The sequence below is a fragment of the Hyperolius riggenbachi genome, chromosome 6 (assembly GCF_040937935.1).
Source record: "Hyperolius riggenbachi isolate aHypRig1 chromosome 6, aHypRig1.pri, whole genome shotgun sequence".
NCBI lineage: Eukaryota > Metazoa > Chordata > Amphibia > Anura > Hyperoliidae > Hyperolius > Hyperolius riggenbachi.
The window spans coordinates 239,647,674-239,664,771 of NC_090651.1; the positions used below are offsets into that span (position 1 = coordinate 239,647,674).

At 43.9% G+C, this 17,098-nt stretch overlaps 1 protein-coding gene across 3 annotated transcripts in view; it reads left to right on the forward strand.

Moving 5' to 3' along the window:
- Positions 1-17,098, forward strand: part of LOC137521396 (Golgi integral membrane protein 4-like) — a 212,441-nt gene that overhangs the window by 139,924 nt on the left and 55,419 nt on the right. For all 3 annotated transcript variants that reach the window (XM_068240577.1, XM_068240579.1, XM_068240578.1), the window contains one exon: positions 7,768-7,955. In XM_068240577.1, coding sequence (XP_068096678.1) covers positions 7,768-7,955 — 188 coding nt within the window. The remainder of the gene's footprint in view (positions 1-7,767; positions 7,956-17,098) is intronic.

Sequence of the window (17,098 nt, forward strand, 5' to 3'; positions counted from 1 at the left end):
GCCGGTGCCACCATAGACCATAATAGGAATTATGGCTATAGCGGGCACAGGAAGTAACTTCAGCGCTGTCAGAAGACGGAGCTGAAGTTGCTTTTAAAACAATATTATTTCATTCCCCCACTATCCATGGCGGCCTGGAGGGGGAATAGTAATTAACGCTGCCGGGACTTGTGCCGCAGCAGGATCAGCCATTTATCGGCTGTGTCCTGCGCCCAAGTCTACCGGCGCCGTTCTCTCTCGTACGCGTCTATCTTCCTTTTGTTTACATGTGCTCTAATTTGCAATCCCCATGTTCATTACACTGTGAGACCTCTAGCTACACTTTGCTGGTCTGACAGCTTTTCCTTTGCCTCTCTCTGCTCCATTCAAATCTTTTTTTCCTTCTGGAACATTTTGTTAAGTAGTTTGGGGGGTTTACTCTGGGCAAAAAAAGATTTGCCTTTACTGCAAAGAAGCAAAACATTTTATGCATTAAGGTTGCCGGCTGGCGACACATGATACAACTTTTTTTAGAAGCACAATCAAATTTTCTGATTGATTGTAACGTTTGAAAAATTGGTCCAATGTATCACACACTTGTTGACACCATTTAAGCATCTGAAAAATGATACATACATTTCTACCAAACTGATTTAATTTTATAGAAAAAAAAAGTGGAAACTTGATCAGATGTTTTGCTTGAATTTAAAAACAAAACAAAAAAACGTTTTATTTTTCTGTACAACCATCGTTTTTATTGTTGCATCATGTGTGGCCACTTTTATGGTGTGAGTAATTTCTAAGCATCTGTATAATGTTGTTTGCCTTTTCAGTGAGTTGTGTAATGCTTGTAGACATCAGGCTGATCTTATTGTGGCTATGCTACTGCAGCCCTGATGGGACCGTTTACTTGGGGAAACTAAAAAGCGATGAGATCTAAGCATATTCACCTGTCTAAAGGTAGCCTGGACTGATAGTAGCCCAACCAGAGAGACTGATAGTTCTGAGACTGTGGGGGACTGAATGATTCACTAAACAGGACCTTCCAGTCACGTTCAAAGGGGGGGGGGGGGATTCATAATAAGACATTTTTAATAGATTTGATGTTAGATTTTATATAAATACTAGCTAATGACCCAGCAATGCCCGGGTATGTATTTGGTTGTTATTGGCTTCGCCTACTTTTTCTAACCTTGACACACAGTCACTCAGTGACCAAGTTTATGAGCTTTGGGGTTCTTGGCATCAATAACTTGTATCTTCCCATTGAAATTAAACAATTCTGATTGGCTGTTTGTGGCATCACCTCCTTTTCTGAATTTGAACAACAGTCACCTGATGACCAACTGTACCAGGTTTGAGGCCTCTAACATTAACAGTGCAATGGCAGCAATTTAAATATTACCCTTAAAAACCAATAGGTGAGTTTTGATTGGCTTATCTATCAAACATTTTTAGATCTAGATCTATAAAAAATGAGATCAATCAAACATTGATTGAGAAATGCTGTTCTTCGATCAAGTGGGCTGAAAGGTGAGGGCATGAGGGAGGCATATTAGGTCAGATCTCTGCTCTGATCTAATGGGGCAGTGTGGCAATATTGACCGAATATTGATCATTTACCACATCTACAGTGGCTTGCAAAAGTATTCGGCCCCCTTGAAGTTTTCCACATTTTGTCACATTACTGCCACAAACATGAATCAATGTTATTGGAATTCCACATGAAAGACCAATACAAAGTGGTGTACACATGAGAAGTAGAACATTTTCTACAAATAAATAGCTGCAAAGTGGGGTGTGCGTAATTATTCAACCTCCTTAGTCAATACTTTGTAGAACCACCTTTTGCTGCAATTACAGCTGCCAGTCTTTTAGGGTATGTCTCTACCACGTCTAGAGACTGAAATCCTTGCCCTTTCTTCTTTGCAAAACCGCTCCAGCTCAGTCGATTAGATGGACAGCGTTTGTGAACAGCAGTTTTCAGATCTTGCCACAGAATCTCGATTGGATTTAGATCTGGACTTTGACTGGGCAATTCTAACACATGAATACGTTTTGTTTTAAACCATTCCATTGTTGCCCTGAATTTATGTTTAGGGTCGCTGTCTTGCTGGAAGGCGAACCTCCACCCCATTCTCAAGTCTTTTGCAGACTCCAAGAGGTTTTCTTCCAAGATTGCCCTGTATATGGCTCCATCCATCTTCCTATCAACTCTGACCAGCTTCCCTGTCCCTGCTGAAGAGAAGCAACCCCAGAGCATGATGCTGCCACCACCATATTTGACAGTGGGGATGGTGTGTTCAGAGTGATGTGCAGTGTTCATTTTCCGTCACACATAGCGTTTTGCATTTTGCCCAAAACGTTCCATTTTGGTCTCATCTGACCAGAGCACCTTCTTCAACATGTTTGCTGTGTCCCCCACATGGCTTGTGGCAAACTGCATTCGGGACTTCTTATGCTTTTCTGTTAACAATGGCTTTCTTCTTACCACTCTTCCATAAAGGCCAACTAACTAACTAACTAACTAAATGCTAACAGGACTGTGCCCAGTTCATTTATCTTCATGTTTTCCGCATCAGTTGGGACTTCCTTCCATGTTTCTAACACTGTGAGCACGTCACTGTGCATATTGTTTTGCGGCCAGAAGAGTGAGGACTTGTGAGTGATACAGCGTATGTTTGCAGTAGGTGTGGTCCATCCCTATTTTTTGCCGGGTGTCCAGCATCAACTTTTTCTTTATTTTTCACAGGTTTACAGTTGTGCCATACCCCTTCCATTTCTGAATGATCGCTTAACAGTACTCTGTGGGATGTTCAAGGCTTTGGAAATCTTTTTGTAGCCTAAGCCTGCTTTAAATTTCTCAATAACTTTATCCCTGACCTGTCTGGTGTGTTCTTTGGACTTCATGGTGTTGTTGCTCCCAAGATTCTCTTAGACAACCTCTGAGGCCATCACAGAGCAGCTGTATTTGTACTGACATTAGATTACACACAGGTGCACTCTATTTAGTCATTAGCACTCATCAGGCAATGTATATGGGCAACTGACTGCACTCAGACCAAAAGGGGCTGAATAATTACGCACATCCCACTTTGCAGTTATTTATTTGTAAAAAATGTTTGGAATCATGTATGATTTTTGTTCCACTTCTCACGTGTACACCACTTTGTATTGGTCTTTCACGTGGAATTCCAATAAAATTGAATCATGTTTGTGGCAGTTATGTGACAAAATGTGGAAAATTTCAAGGGGGCCGAATATTTTTGCAAGCCACTGTATATAGTGTTTGTCCTGTCAATCTGTCACACTGCGTTGGTACTCTGTCGTTGTGGTGCTCCAGATTATCAGCTGATAAACAGACCAAAAACTATTAGACATTATCAGTTGATAGAGAAACACTGAACAAGATATGGGGAATATTCACGCAATTTATCCAAATGTAATCCCTAAAATTAAGGGCATGCTGTACTTATTTCAGGCTCTGTGTAATTCAAAAATCTGTCTTTCTCTTTAAGACATCATCAGAATCGCAGTGATGGTATTTAATGGAAGTAAAAGACTCTGTTTCGTGGCACTTGTTTCCCCATGCCCAGCAATAAAGTGGTTATTGAACAGTCTTTCTACCAGCGATGATTTGTGACCTTCTGCTCTGTCTGCCAATATGCCTCTCAGATCTGATAAAACTTGCTGAAGAGATTTGTTCTCCTTTGTTCAAGGCTCCAAGGGGTTGTTGTTTTAATTATTGTTGGAGAACAAATCCAGAGGAGAGTTCTTCCACCCGGTAGATTTGTACAGGCTGATCCCGGCGTTTCCTCTGCTGCGTGCCGGAGCCTGTGCCAGAACCCAAACAGAAAGTTCTTTTCTTTCCGTTGTTATTGTTGACACAGCAGGAGTGACAACAAAAGCCTTCATTAAGCCTATTTAATTGAAGAGCTTAAGACTGAAGATCACTATGTTTTCCTTCTCTTTTTTAATTAATCTTCTTGAGGATGGGCTTTTGCACTGCGGTGGTTGTACATGTTTGTGAATCCTCGTTTCAATTTATAGATTCTGGTTATTTATGTTCTGGGAGCAGACCTTGCTTAGTATGTATGGGAGGTTTCTACATAATGCTTACTAGTGCAGTACAGTAATTGTGAACGATTAATCTTTTTGTGTAGGTCAGTGATCAGTAGTCTCTTAGTGGGAGAGATATATTCTCCAGATGGCAAATGCTTTCACACGAACCTGTCAGATCACAGACAATGCTATGGTCTATCAAACAATACTAACAAAGTAGAGCACCCTTATGTATCTGCCAGAGGCGTAACTAAGGAGCTTGGGGCCCCGGTGTGGGTTTTATATGGGGCCCCAAGCACTCTATTCATATAGAGCCCCAAAACCTACCAAGGGTAGCAGTAAGAAAATGGCTTGTTAAAGATTACCACTATTCAATGCACATATAGATGTTATAAAAAAAGTGGTGTCGGCGCTCCTTAAAAGTTCAGTCTCTAGGGTTATACTTCAACCAAATGCCAATCCTATTGGGTGGATCGCTGTACTGAATGGGGGTAGCTGTTTCCCTATGTAATTTTGATTACAATGCACATATAGAGCTGGTAATGATCAGCATAGCACCAATAAATAAAAATTTAAAGCTAATAAGATGGATGAAGGAGGCCTCTAGTGGGCCCCTCAGGCCCAAGGGCCCCGGTGTCCCGGTGTGGTCGCAACCTCTGCATCTCCTATTGCTACGTCTTTGTTTCAGTGTGGCATTTTAGGCTTTTAATTGCCACTTTTGTCGGGTGTTGACTGGCAGAGACGGATATTCACTGTGAGGTGCAGAAAAGAACCTCCAGATTTGTGTGATGTATGTTGAATTCAAACTAATACTGACTTGTACTGCCAAAACCAAGTTTGTAAAACAAAATGAAGGAGGGAGCCCAATATAGTGTAGTATGTTAGTATAGCGGAGAGTATAGGCGATGTCAGCTGAAAATATACTCACAAGTAAGGGTTACCTCCAAGGCAACCACTGTAAAGCCTGGTGGGGAGAATAGACCCGACCTCACTCTAGTTAAGCTGCTCTTTGTAGTAAGGAAAGGGGTGACACCCTTCCACCAAGAGTGGACAATCTGTTAACTAATTTTGTTGCAGAGATACCAAAAGTATAAAATATATAAAACTGGTTAATAAGGGATGTAGTGGTGGACATGCCTCACAAATGATGACCCAATAGTCCATTTCAGAAAAGACTTTACATTGTCACGTTAAACCTAGCATGTTCAGCCATAGTGATGTACTATGGGTGGTGTATGGGCATAGGTAGGACCCCAAGAGTCCCGTTTTCTGCGAGACAGACCCGAGTTAAAGGCTTTGTCTCACTGGCCCGAGGTGCTCTATAAATGTCCTGGTGTAGGGATAATCCTAAGCCACTGGGGCATTTAGAGGCAGATGTTGCTCACTATTCTCTCTCTTCTCAACTACCCTCCTCACCCCTATTTTCCCACCCGTTTGCTGCTGGCGCATAAATATCTCCCTGGCCAGCCCGACAATATATCCATAGTTCCGGCCAGGGAGCAGTGCTGACTAAGCCCTTCCCACTTGCAAGACCAGCTAGCACATAGACACTCCCACCTGCACCCAGACACCCCAGCCAGCACAGAGAAACCCCCACCTGCTCCCCAGCCAGCATCCACGCACCCCAGACACCCCAACCAGCACCCAAACAACCCCTTTTTGCACCCAGGCACCTCAACCAGCAGTCAGAGACCCCCACCTGCATCCAGGCAACCCAGACAGCACCCAGTCAACCCCGTTTTGCACCTCAGCCAGCATCCGGGCACCCCAGCCTGTACCCAGGCACCTACATCTGCACCCAGATACCCTGGCCAGCACCCAACCTTTCCCACCTGCACTCAGGCACCTCCGCCAGCACCCAAATACCCCTACCTGCACCCAGACAACCCAGCCAGCACCCAACCAACCCCACCAGCACCTAGGCACCACCTCCATCACCCAGACACCCCAGCCAGATGGGGATGGCTTAATGCCACACAGGGGTGTAGCTTAAGTGTCCCTCTTTCTCATCTTCAAAAGTTGGGAGGTTTGGCATAGGGGATATGTATGGCACATGGGTTGGACATGCTTGGTTTGAGTCCTGTATTCACTAATTTATAACACGGAATGTGTTTTATATATGCAGAATGACTCTTAGACTTTGCGTCAGGATATTCAGTGTGTGTGGCTTCAGGGGCCCCAGCACCACCGGATGCCTAGGTGGCCTCCTCCAACTGATCCCCGTGGCCCCACATGTTCGGTAGTTCAGCTGCCTTGAAACATCTCACCTGTCTCGACAGCTGCTCCTCCCCAATCTCCGTCTTCAGCCACGGTGCCTGCCTCTTCTCTGTGCCCGGTGCATGTTATTTACACATAACATGCACCGGATGGAGAATACGCAGGCAACTGGGCTGAAGACGGAGATCGTGACGGAGCAGCCGGCCAGACAACTGAGATTTCAAGGCAGCAGAACTATTAAATGGGGGCCATGGGGGAATCCAGGATCTGACTTTTATGGTGGTGGAGCCCCAAGTAACTTTTTCCCTCCCCAGGGCTCCTGTGTGGCTTAAAGAGACACTGAAGCGGAAAAAAATATGATATAATGAATTGGTTGTGTACTATGAATAATTTCTAGAAGATTAGCAGCAAAGAAAATATTCTCATACTTTTATTTTCAGGTATATAGTGTTTTTTCTAACATTGCATTATTCTATAATATGTGCAGATTACACAACACTCAGCATTCAAAATGATTCTTTCAGAGAAGTCTGTGAACTAATGACCTCTCCTCTGCCAGAGGAAAAGTAAACAGTTTACTTATAGTTGAGATAATAAAAGTCAGATAACAGCCCTCTCCACGACTTAAGGTAGCCATACACTGGTCGATTTGCCATTAGATCGACCAGGTGACAGATCCCTATCTGATCGAATCTGATCAGAGAGGGATCGGATGGCTGCCTTTACTGCAAACAGATTGTGAATCGATTTCAGCCTGAAACCGATCACAATCTGTTGAGCTGCTCCTACCGCCTGTGCCCCCTCCCCTATACATTACCTGACGCTGGCTCCCAGGCGTCTTCTTCGCGCTGCACCGCACCGCTCTGTTCTTGCTTCATCCCGGCGCTTCCTGTGTCACTCCGTGACCAGGAAGTTCAAATAGAGCGCCCTCTATTTGAACTTCCTGGTCACTGCAGTGACACAGGAAGCGCCGGGATGGAGCCGGAACAGAGCGGTGCAGCGCTGAGAAGACGCCCGGGAGCCAGCGTCAGGTAATGTATACCTGATCGGATCGGCCGCCGCTAGCGATGCGCACCCTACCCGCGGGCGATCGAGGGTAATTTCCCGCATGGCGCGATCGACGGACCGATCCGATTTCAAGAGGAAATCGGATCGGCGGGTGCGTTTAGCGCGAACGATTGGCAGCAGATTCGATCCCAGGATCGAATCTGCTGTCGAAGCGGCCGCGAATCGGGCCAGTGTATGGCCACCTTAACTTAGTCGGAGAGCTTAATGGCTTGTTTGTATAGAGATAACAACTGGAGTTTCTCAACTCTTCCTGTACTGGAAACAATTAGACTGATGTATCTGATCTTAATGTTTTATTTCTTAGCTGTGCTACAAATACAAATCATAATATCATCATTTTTTTTCGCTTCAGTGTCTCTTTAAACCAGCCCTGCACCCATGTTTAATATGACTTCCAAACCTCCTCCTAATTTTTGTTTTGTTCTTTCTGCTCCTGAACAGTTGGCAAAACATTGTCAGCAAAGTGAATGCGAGGATGACTAAAGAAGAGGAAAGCAACCGAATTGAAGTCAATGATGCTCACATGAAGCCACAAAATCACAGTGCCAATATTCCTGCCGGGAAGGGGGGGAATAAGCCGCTGCAGCAAAGCTATGTGAGGCCAGGAACTGATAACGAGGCTGAAATGGGTACGTTTTGCAGTGCTGTAATTAGGAATAGTAAGAGAAGCAGCCTTTGTAGAACAGTCAGTCATTTTCCTCATGTATATTTACCTGCTAAAAGTGTTTATTTCCACAGGTGCCTCGTAAAAGAGAGACAGCTGAGTGGTGCTTATGTCCATCACTCCTCCTCTCTGCTTCCTCTCTCATTAGCAGCCAATCAGCTTTGAGTTTGAAATTTCATCTTGTGTGCAGTTCAGAACCACTCTAGAGTGGGCTGTGATGACAGCAATGTTTACATACTGTTTGTTCTCTGAATTAGTACATTTATTAATTGTCCGTGTCGGCTCCTTGTAATCCGTAACATCTTAGCCAGTGAACAACTCTACGAGCCTGTGTGTCAGTTTATGGAGGATATGCTGTCCTCTGAAATCCATATGTTGGTGTTGGAGTGCAGTCTTGTCCTGTTTGCTTCTATACTGGGGTGAGGCTCCTTGTATGTAGAAAGTGCACACCTGTATCTAGTAACGATGGTCAATGAGATGCAAATAATTATGAGTTCATGCAAATTTTTATGACAGTTCTTTTTAAATGTATACAGCTTGGAAATGGATTACTAGATCTATCTATCTATCTATCTATCTATCTATCTATCTATCTATCTATATATATATATATATATATATATCCCCACGTATAAGCCGTCCTGTGCATAAGCCCCAACACCCCCATTCCCCCCACCATGGGCAGCGTACACACACACACACACACACACACACACACCTGACCCGTCCATTTCTAAGATTCATACATTTGCATGACATTGGCAAAACATCTGCATCAACTCAAAATGATTAGCATGTCATTGACCATCTCTAGTATTTCAGTTCTCCCAGTAGTGCCCACCCATAGATCACTGGATGCATAAGGGCTTATGTACACAAACTTCTACTTGTTTTTTTTTTTTGAGTGTTAAATGCAGATACTGTATGAGAGAATGAGGAGGTTTACTGCAAATATCAGAAAACCACAGAAATTTTAGGCCAATCACAAGACTCAGTAAAAATCTGCAGTATAATATTATTATTTTTATTATATTTATAAAGCGCCAACATATTACGCAACGCTGGACAATAAATATATCCAATGAAACAAGGATGACCGACATAACCAGGTTATACAACATAGAACAAAGTTATACAAGGCAAACGGTACAAGATACGTGAACATGCGATGGGCTGGTTAGGTAGGCCCAGTAATACAAGTACGACGCTGTCATAGGAAGGAGCACGTGATCCTGTAGATTACACTAGGAAGGGGGGAGAACCCTGCCAGAGGCTTATGCTACGTACACACATGCGACAACGATCGTTCGTTGAGAACGACGAACGAGCTTTTAATTGATGAAAGAACGACCTGAGTAAAGTTAGTTTTTAAATGTGTGTAACGATCTGATCGTTAGAATGAACGTTACATCACGTAAAGCAACTATTGCGCCTGCGCATAAAAATGAGAAGTTTCAGGGAGAAATAGTGAAATGCGCATGTCAAGCCTAGTACGAACGACCGTTTGCAACGATGTACTACTTTTGCAAACGATCGTCGTTGGTTAAAATCCGCCGAGACAGAACTTTCTTTTGTAGCGATTTGGCTCGTTTGTCGTTTGCCTTAATAGTCGGTGGTTCGTTTTTTGTAACCATCGTCGTTGGTAAAGATCGGGGAACGATCGTTACAAATGACTATAGTCGCTTGTGTGTATGCACCTTTACAATCTAAGGGGTTTTGTAAATGGTCTAAGATTTCTGTAGTATTCCAATGGTCGCAGAAAAATTCTGCATCCTGTCATTGGTCCAATGCTTCTGAGCTCTGTGATTGTTCTAAAATTTCTGAGTTATGGTAATGCGGCATTTCCACAGTCTTGTATTACTGCACATGCTTCATTCTAAGGTATCAGAATTCTGTTGAGATCTAAACCTTTAGGCTGGTTTCACAGTGGGGCGTTACAGGCGCACGTTAGAGCAGCCTGTAACGCAGCCCACCGCACAGTAATGAAAAATCAATGGGGCTGTTCACAGTGCGGACGTTGCGTTACATTGTAACGCTGCATCACAAGACAACGTACTGCATGCAGTACTTTGGACGCGGCTGAGCCGCGTTAGACTGCTTGCACATGCTCAGTAATATTTGGGAGGAGCGGAGAGCAGCCAGGCACATGGCTAATTAATATGCACTGCACGTTATGACGTGCAGTGTTTACTTCCTGGAGCGGCCGCTCTGTGCAGCGATTGGCGCACTCTTGTGCGCATGCGGCATCACTGACGCCCGAGTGAGCTGCACAACGCGGCTCACTCTGACGTCCAGATCCAGCACCACCAGGCGTTGAGTTAGGGGGAAGTTATGTGACCTTAACGCCCCCTCTAACGCAACGTCCTGGTGTGAAATTAGCCTTAAGGACACCCGAGACTAAAAAAAATTACGTGAAATGCATTACCTGCTTTTGTTAGAAATGTCTTCCTCTCTCATGCTGTGCCCTCCATTTGCCCCCATTCAGCATCGTTTCACTTCTATGCTGTTCATTTTCAGGCATCTCTTTATATAATATCTCTGTGTCCGCTATGTCACTGTGTCAGTGCTTTTTTGCACTGAGCATGTGCAGGGAGGGACGCAGAGACACTGAGGAGAGCCGAGGGAGGATGGTGCCAGAAGGTGTGTGTGTGTGTGTGTGTGTGTGTGTGTGTGTGTGTGTGTGTGTGTGTGTGTCTGGTGTGTGCATGCGCGTGGCGGAGTGATGACAGATCTAGCCCATATTTAAACGGGCTAAAGTCACTAGTTGACTAATATTAGTCATGACCTTTGATCCGGAAATACTCTGTACTGACGGCCCTCTTACTGCCTGGGGCTTGCTCTAAGCACTCTGAGCAGTGGACAGAGCCATCTCACTGATTAGTCCTGGATCTAAGGTCATGACTAATTTTATTTAAGGCCTGAAAACCAACAGCATAGCAATGGAACAGGGGGCAAATGGAGGGAACAGCCTGAGAGAAGAGGACATTACTAACAAGCAGATACTGCATTTCACATTGTTTTTAATCTCAGATGTCTTGTTTTTTTAGTCCCAGCTCAGTCACTGTAAGCTCAGCTCCAAGCAATTTTGAATAAGAATGGTTAAAACCACAGTGATTTTGTTATTGATATTTGTGTTGCTATTGGGTAGATTTTTCCTACTTCCTGGCATTTGTGACCCTCCACAAAAATATAGGAAGTAAGTGAAATTTCTTCAGCAGAAACAGACAACTGTAAAAATCTAAAATACCTTGTTACCTTTCTCTGCTAGAGAAGTCATCTTTATTGCTGTCTGTGCTTGTAGTGAAAAAAAATCATTTTTACTTTCTATTTTCTTGGTCACCTCGAAACCACATCATGCTATAGGCTGAAAGGTTCAAATGCACAAGCATATGTGCTCTTGCAGGTGCACTGTCACTTTAGCGGAATAGTTGGACTTTTAGGACCCATTCACACTTGCTGATCACAAAATGCTAGCGCTTTTGCTAGCCTTTTGCTATGGCGATTTTGCACTATTAACACAAAAAATCGCCATTCACACTTGGCGATTTTTTTCGCGGTTAGCGCTTCTATAGCACTGAAACGCGATCGCCGGAAAATCGCCTGAAAATGGTGCAGGCTACACTTTTGCGTTTAGCGTTTTTAGGCGATTTGCTGCGATTAGCACGAGCCCATAGAGTTTCATTACACTAGCGCTTTGAAAGCGCTAGCGTTTGAGCGTTTTGCCGAAATCACCGGCAAAATGCTCAAGTGTGAATGGGCCCTTATAAATGCCCTTATTGCAATAAAGGTGAAGAAATAAAACATTTATAAACATCTATTTTGCTAGAAGTTGTTAAAATGGGATAAAACTCAAATTTACGTTTTTAAAGCATTAATTGCCTAGCATAAAATTATTAGCTAAAACCATTTGACTGGTATCCAAGGCATTTGATAGGGTTACTGCTCAAGTTTTTCATTTCATTTAACTGCTAATTTACATGATTGCTTTTGCCAGAACTATCCGTTTGTGCTGGAAGTGTACTAAGCCATGCAAATAAGGCAGAACAATTTCTGCTGTATCCAGGAGGGAAGCAGAGAACTTTATCTCCTTTATTTGTTCATCACTTATCTAAATAATTTTGTCATGCAGCCAGCAACCATGTCAATTAGATTAAATTATAAATCAATAATCCTAATGAGGTGTAGCTATTCATTCAAGTGACATCATACCAGTTTTATAGCCTTTCTTATTTACTGTGTTAAATGTTTTGGGGAAAAAATTTAATTTTGAGTTTAATCCCACTTGTTTTTAACGTGTACCAGAACTCTTGTATTAAAAAGATTTTATACATACCTGGGGCTTCCCCCAGCCCCATCCACTGGGATCGCTCCCATGCTGCCGTCCTCCGCTGCTCGCAGCTTCGGGAACTAGGTTCCCGCACTTCCGTCAGTTGGAGCCAGTCTGGCGTAAGAGAAGTGTGCCCTCTGCTGCTGGAGAGATACGCAAAGAGAGCACTTCTGTGTAGTTGGCCGTGACTGATGTCAGTGATGGACCCGGTTTCTGAAGCTGCGGGCAGCAGAGGACGGCGGCGTGGGAGCGATCGCAGCGGATGGGGCTGGAGGAAGCACCAGGTATGAATAAAATCTTTTTTTAATTTAAGACCTCAGAATCCCTTTAACTAGTTGCTGCAAAACGGCCATTTTAAAACATCCAGTTTTTGCACTTTTTGGTTTTGTAGTGCAGCTGATCCGCGTATACCTGCGAGAGCAGCATGGGGGCGCACAGGTACACGTGCATGCAGGTGCACACACGCACGGCCTCTTTACGCTACCAATGGGCTGGCAGGAAGTGGTTCTGAACAATTGTGTAAAAATGTCCCCAGTCTGGGCACCTCTAATAAATATACACAAAACTTTATTTTCTCTTTCCAACTTCCTTTGGAGCAGATTATACAGTTCCTATCCTATGTTGTTTCTTTTATTTCCTGCACTTTATAGCAATTTTTTTTTTCTATAGTCAGGAGAGCAGTACACTATTGTATGACATTGTATTGGCCAGTTAAAGAGTGTCAGGTACTGTGGCGTGAGTTTCTCTTGCCAGTTTCCATAAAGAACTGCAATATCAGCTTTGGATGGAGTTCTCCTTGTAAAAGGATTTAGGTCAGCAGGGCTAGCTGACTAATCAGTGGGATGTTTGATCCCTTCCGCCCGTTTCCAGACATCCAAATTGTTAATTTACTTTGACCGCAGGGAGCCGAGCCAGGACTGGGGTTTAGCCAGTGGGAGACCTCTTTACATCTTTTAATGAGAAATCACTCCCCAGGGTAGTATATCTCCACTCATGATCTCTCATTAAAACTTCAGTTACTTGTGATGATTGTAGATATTTAAGCACAAAGCTGAATGTAGGCCAGGGTCTGCAGGGTGCACGCTGGTACTCTGATAGCGCTCACATCACAAAGCTCTTCTACAAAGATAAACGTTCCATCCCCATGCCTCCAGCAATGACTTATGGCTGAAGAGTTCACCATTACATCAGTGCAAATGTAAAGGGTATCTGACCAAAAGTTTCAAATATTTATACCAAATATCCTGACAATATAAAAATACAATAATTCAGTTAAAAAGCATAGCAGATTTTTGCCCCCCTATAGTTATTTCAGGACCTCTTGTAAATAGTAGGCAGCCAGGGAGTCTTCAGATCTCTTGAAGTGATGTTCCACTTGTAACACAGGGAGATTGGTAGCAGGTGCTTTTGCCTTCTGAGAAAAGCACAGTGTGAAGACAGTTCACCAAAACCAGTGCTTTTATTTATGCTTTAACAGCTTTTTACACTATTAACCATACTTACAGAAAAAAAAAACTTGCAACTAACTGGGCATTTAATTATGATTTAAAGATGAAAATCCTTTCTACTGGATGCAAACCAACAGTCTGTCCCCAACCAAAATCAAACAAAATTCAAGACTTTTTTTTCTCTACAGCCCAGGGCCCTGATGCCTCGTTTGTTTAGTCCACCATGTGCATATGGTCTGCAAAAGCAGGACAGCTTGGACTGACCAAAGCAACCTATTTACCTGAGCATCTGTCTCGGGGAGAACACCAAATCCCAAAGTCTATTTGCTATATGACCATGCAGTGGAGAGTAATCTGGGAAACGGATACACATCATCAGTCAGTTTCACAGGCACTCTCCCTGCAATTGCTACACACTCTATAGCCAGGGTACATTCCTTTCCGAGTTCTGGAACAATCGCTTTACAGTTGTCCTATGCGGCTCCTGGTCATGCAGAGTATACTTTTCTATGGAGTGCAGACTGGAGGGAGGATGACATGCAAATGGCTTCATGCTTCCCCGAGGGAAAAAAAACTCGGTGGACAGTGATCTGACTAGACAGATCTCTTCAGTGATCACTAGTACAGACTTCAGATTTACCATTATTCAGATACCAAATAAATCATTAATTGTTTTGCTGAGAGAGTAAAGTGTTAAAGATTAAATATGCCCTACCACCTTGGGCTGCTTCTATAGGGGACTATATGGTTTGACCTGGCCCCTCAGATTAACATACTGCCCACGGAGCCACAGGATGGCACATGCCTATTTTGGGTGAAGGCTGGTCACCTTATATTTCTGATAGGACAGCTATGTTTTTTTTTTGCATATATTATATGGCGACACATTAGTTGGGCCATGTAGCTTAGGATATGACTTTTTAGTTTACAATATCGCCTTAAAGGAAATGTCTGAAACTGCCTGCGCTGCACACTCCAGACCACATGGACGTGACGTGGAGCGGCTCTCGCACAGGCCCAGAAGATCCCGACCTGGCAAAGTCGCCATCTCGAACGGAGGGGACCCGGGTCACCGGCTGGCAGTAAAGCTTCAGCGAGGGACATATCGGCTGCCAGGGGCTGGAGGAAGCCCCGGGTAAGTAGATATCATTTTTTTTTAGGGGGACTCAGACATTTCCTTAATCTAAAAAAAAAAAAAAAAAAAAAAAAAAAAAAAAAATTGCAAAGGGTAATTTAGAGTCCACTTTGGCATTTCTATGTTGTTAGTCCACTTATTCTTTAAAACTATGTAAACAATTCCTTTTGTTGTGGCTTTTTTTGGGCTATGTTGCAGAAAAAGCCTATATTCAGCTTTTACAAGGTTCTTCCTCTCTCTTATCCATACCAGTTCTCAAGTCTCTCTCGAGCCCCATAATAATATTTTTGCGCGCCTGCGTGTAAAGGTTAAACACCCTTTTGCTGGAGCCTCACACCACACTGGAGCCACACTAGCAGCTCTCCTCCGCTGCTGCCGGGTCCGCTGCTGCATCTGCCTTTTTACGCGGACACTGGAGGCCACTGATTGCTGCCCCGAGCCAGCCACTGCCACAACAAGTTTCAGAGACCGCAGGACCCCACACCTAAGCAGGCTCACGGGCGAGCTTGCCGACACAGAGCTCAGTGTCCATAGTCACCGCTTCCTGGGGGACCTCCCACGTGGAAGAGATCCTCAGCTGAGCTCCAGAGAGGGTCTCCACCACCATCTGCAGCCTCCAGCCTGCTCAGCCACCCAGTGCCTAACTGTGCCACTGCTGAGGACCGAGCCAGCCTGCACCACCACCCAGCCCTGAAGATCAGCTGCCAACCTGCCAACATCAGGGGAACCGGACCACAGGCATGGACACTTCTCGGTCTGATTGTCGGACCCAGGGCTGTTATTACATCTGCAGCCCTAAAAGGACTCTGCCTCTGTCTCTCTCCTCTTGCCTTGGTTCTGTCTCTTTCTTCCTCAGTCTCTCTTTAGCTATCCCTTCTCTCTATCTCTCTCTCTTTTTCTATCCACTCTTTTCCAGGACACACTGCGGGGCACCTGGAACTGCTACGGAGCTGAGTGAGCGCCGCCCGTAGATGGCAGGCGGCTCCTCTCACGTAGCACCCCAGACTCCCCCACACGTCCCTCACTACACTTATGTGCTGTATGTATGTATGTAGGTATATGCTTACTTGTATACTTTACTGTACTTGAATGTATATGTTGGATCGCATGTATGTGTGTTTGTACCATCTCCGACCCTGTATGAGCCAAAAATAATTCCGGGTACAACCCCCGTTGTACTTGGCGAAATAAAATGATTCTGATTCTTCTTCTTTGAGAGAATGAGTTTGTGTGAAGTAGCTTACAGGACACTGCTAGTGAGAATTAGGCCAAGTGCACATGGGCTTGTGCAGCATGACAGGAACAGGGAGTAGCTCACTTAGCTGCTATTTTAGGGTTCACGGAGTTCCCTTCTCAGTGCTGAAGTAGTGTGGACTGGCATTTAAAAGCCCACAGTACAGTAGATGGATAGCATATGTTTTATGTGCCTGCTCTGCACTCTAATGTGATCAGAAATTCAAATGTACATCACATCAGCACTGCCAACAGTATTCAATGAATTGTAAAAGCAAATGCTGAGTACGGCATGCTCCTGCTCCATCCTGTTTAAAGGAAACCTGAAGCTAGAGGTATACGGAGGCTGCCATATTTATTCCCTTTTAAACAATACCAGTTGTCTGGCAGTCCTGCTGATCTCTTTGGCGACAGCAGTGTCTAAATCACAGACCTGAAACAAGCATGTAGCTAACCTTGCCAGAATTTTGTCAGAAACATCTGATCTGCATGCTTGTTCAGGGTCTATTGCTAGAAGTATTAGAGACAGAGAGGATTGCCAGGAAACTGGCATTGTTTAAAAGGAAATAAATGTGGCAGCCTCCATATACCTCTCACTTCAGGTATCCTATAAGTGCACTGAATTGTGGACACTTAGTATTAACAGTCACTAACTTGCCATTTTTCACACTACTGTAAATCTCAGCATTTCAGAAAGGATGCTTCCATTCAGTGGGAAGGTGTTGTTACTGACGTTTTCTGTGCTTTGATGCACATGTTCCTGTGACAGCTGCATTACTAATAACAGTTTGAGAGACTGTCCTGTTGCTTTTAGATGCTTTAGAATAAGTATTAGACAGCATAACACAGAACTAGTGTACAGAAGGTGTTACTGAGCAGTTTTTGTTAAATATGCATAAACCTTTTTTGTAGAACATACTTTTTAAAGCCAAAAAAAAAAACACCCCATTTTTTTTTTTTTTTTT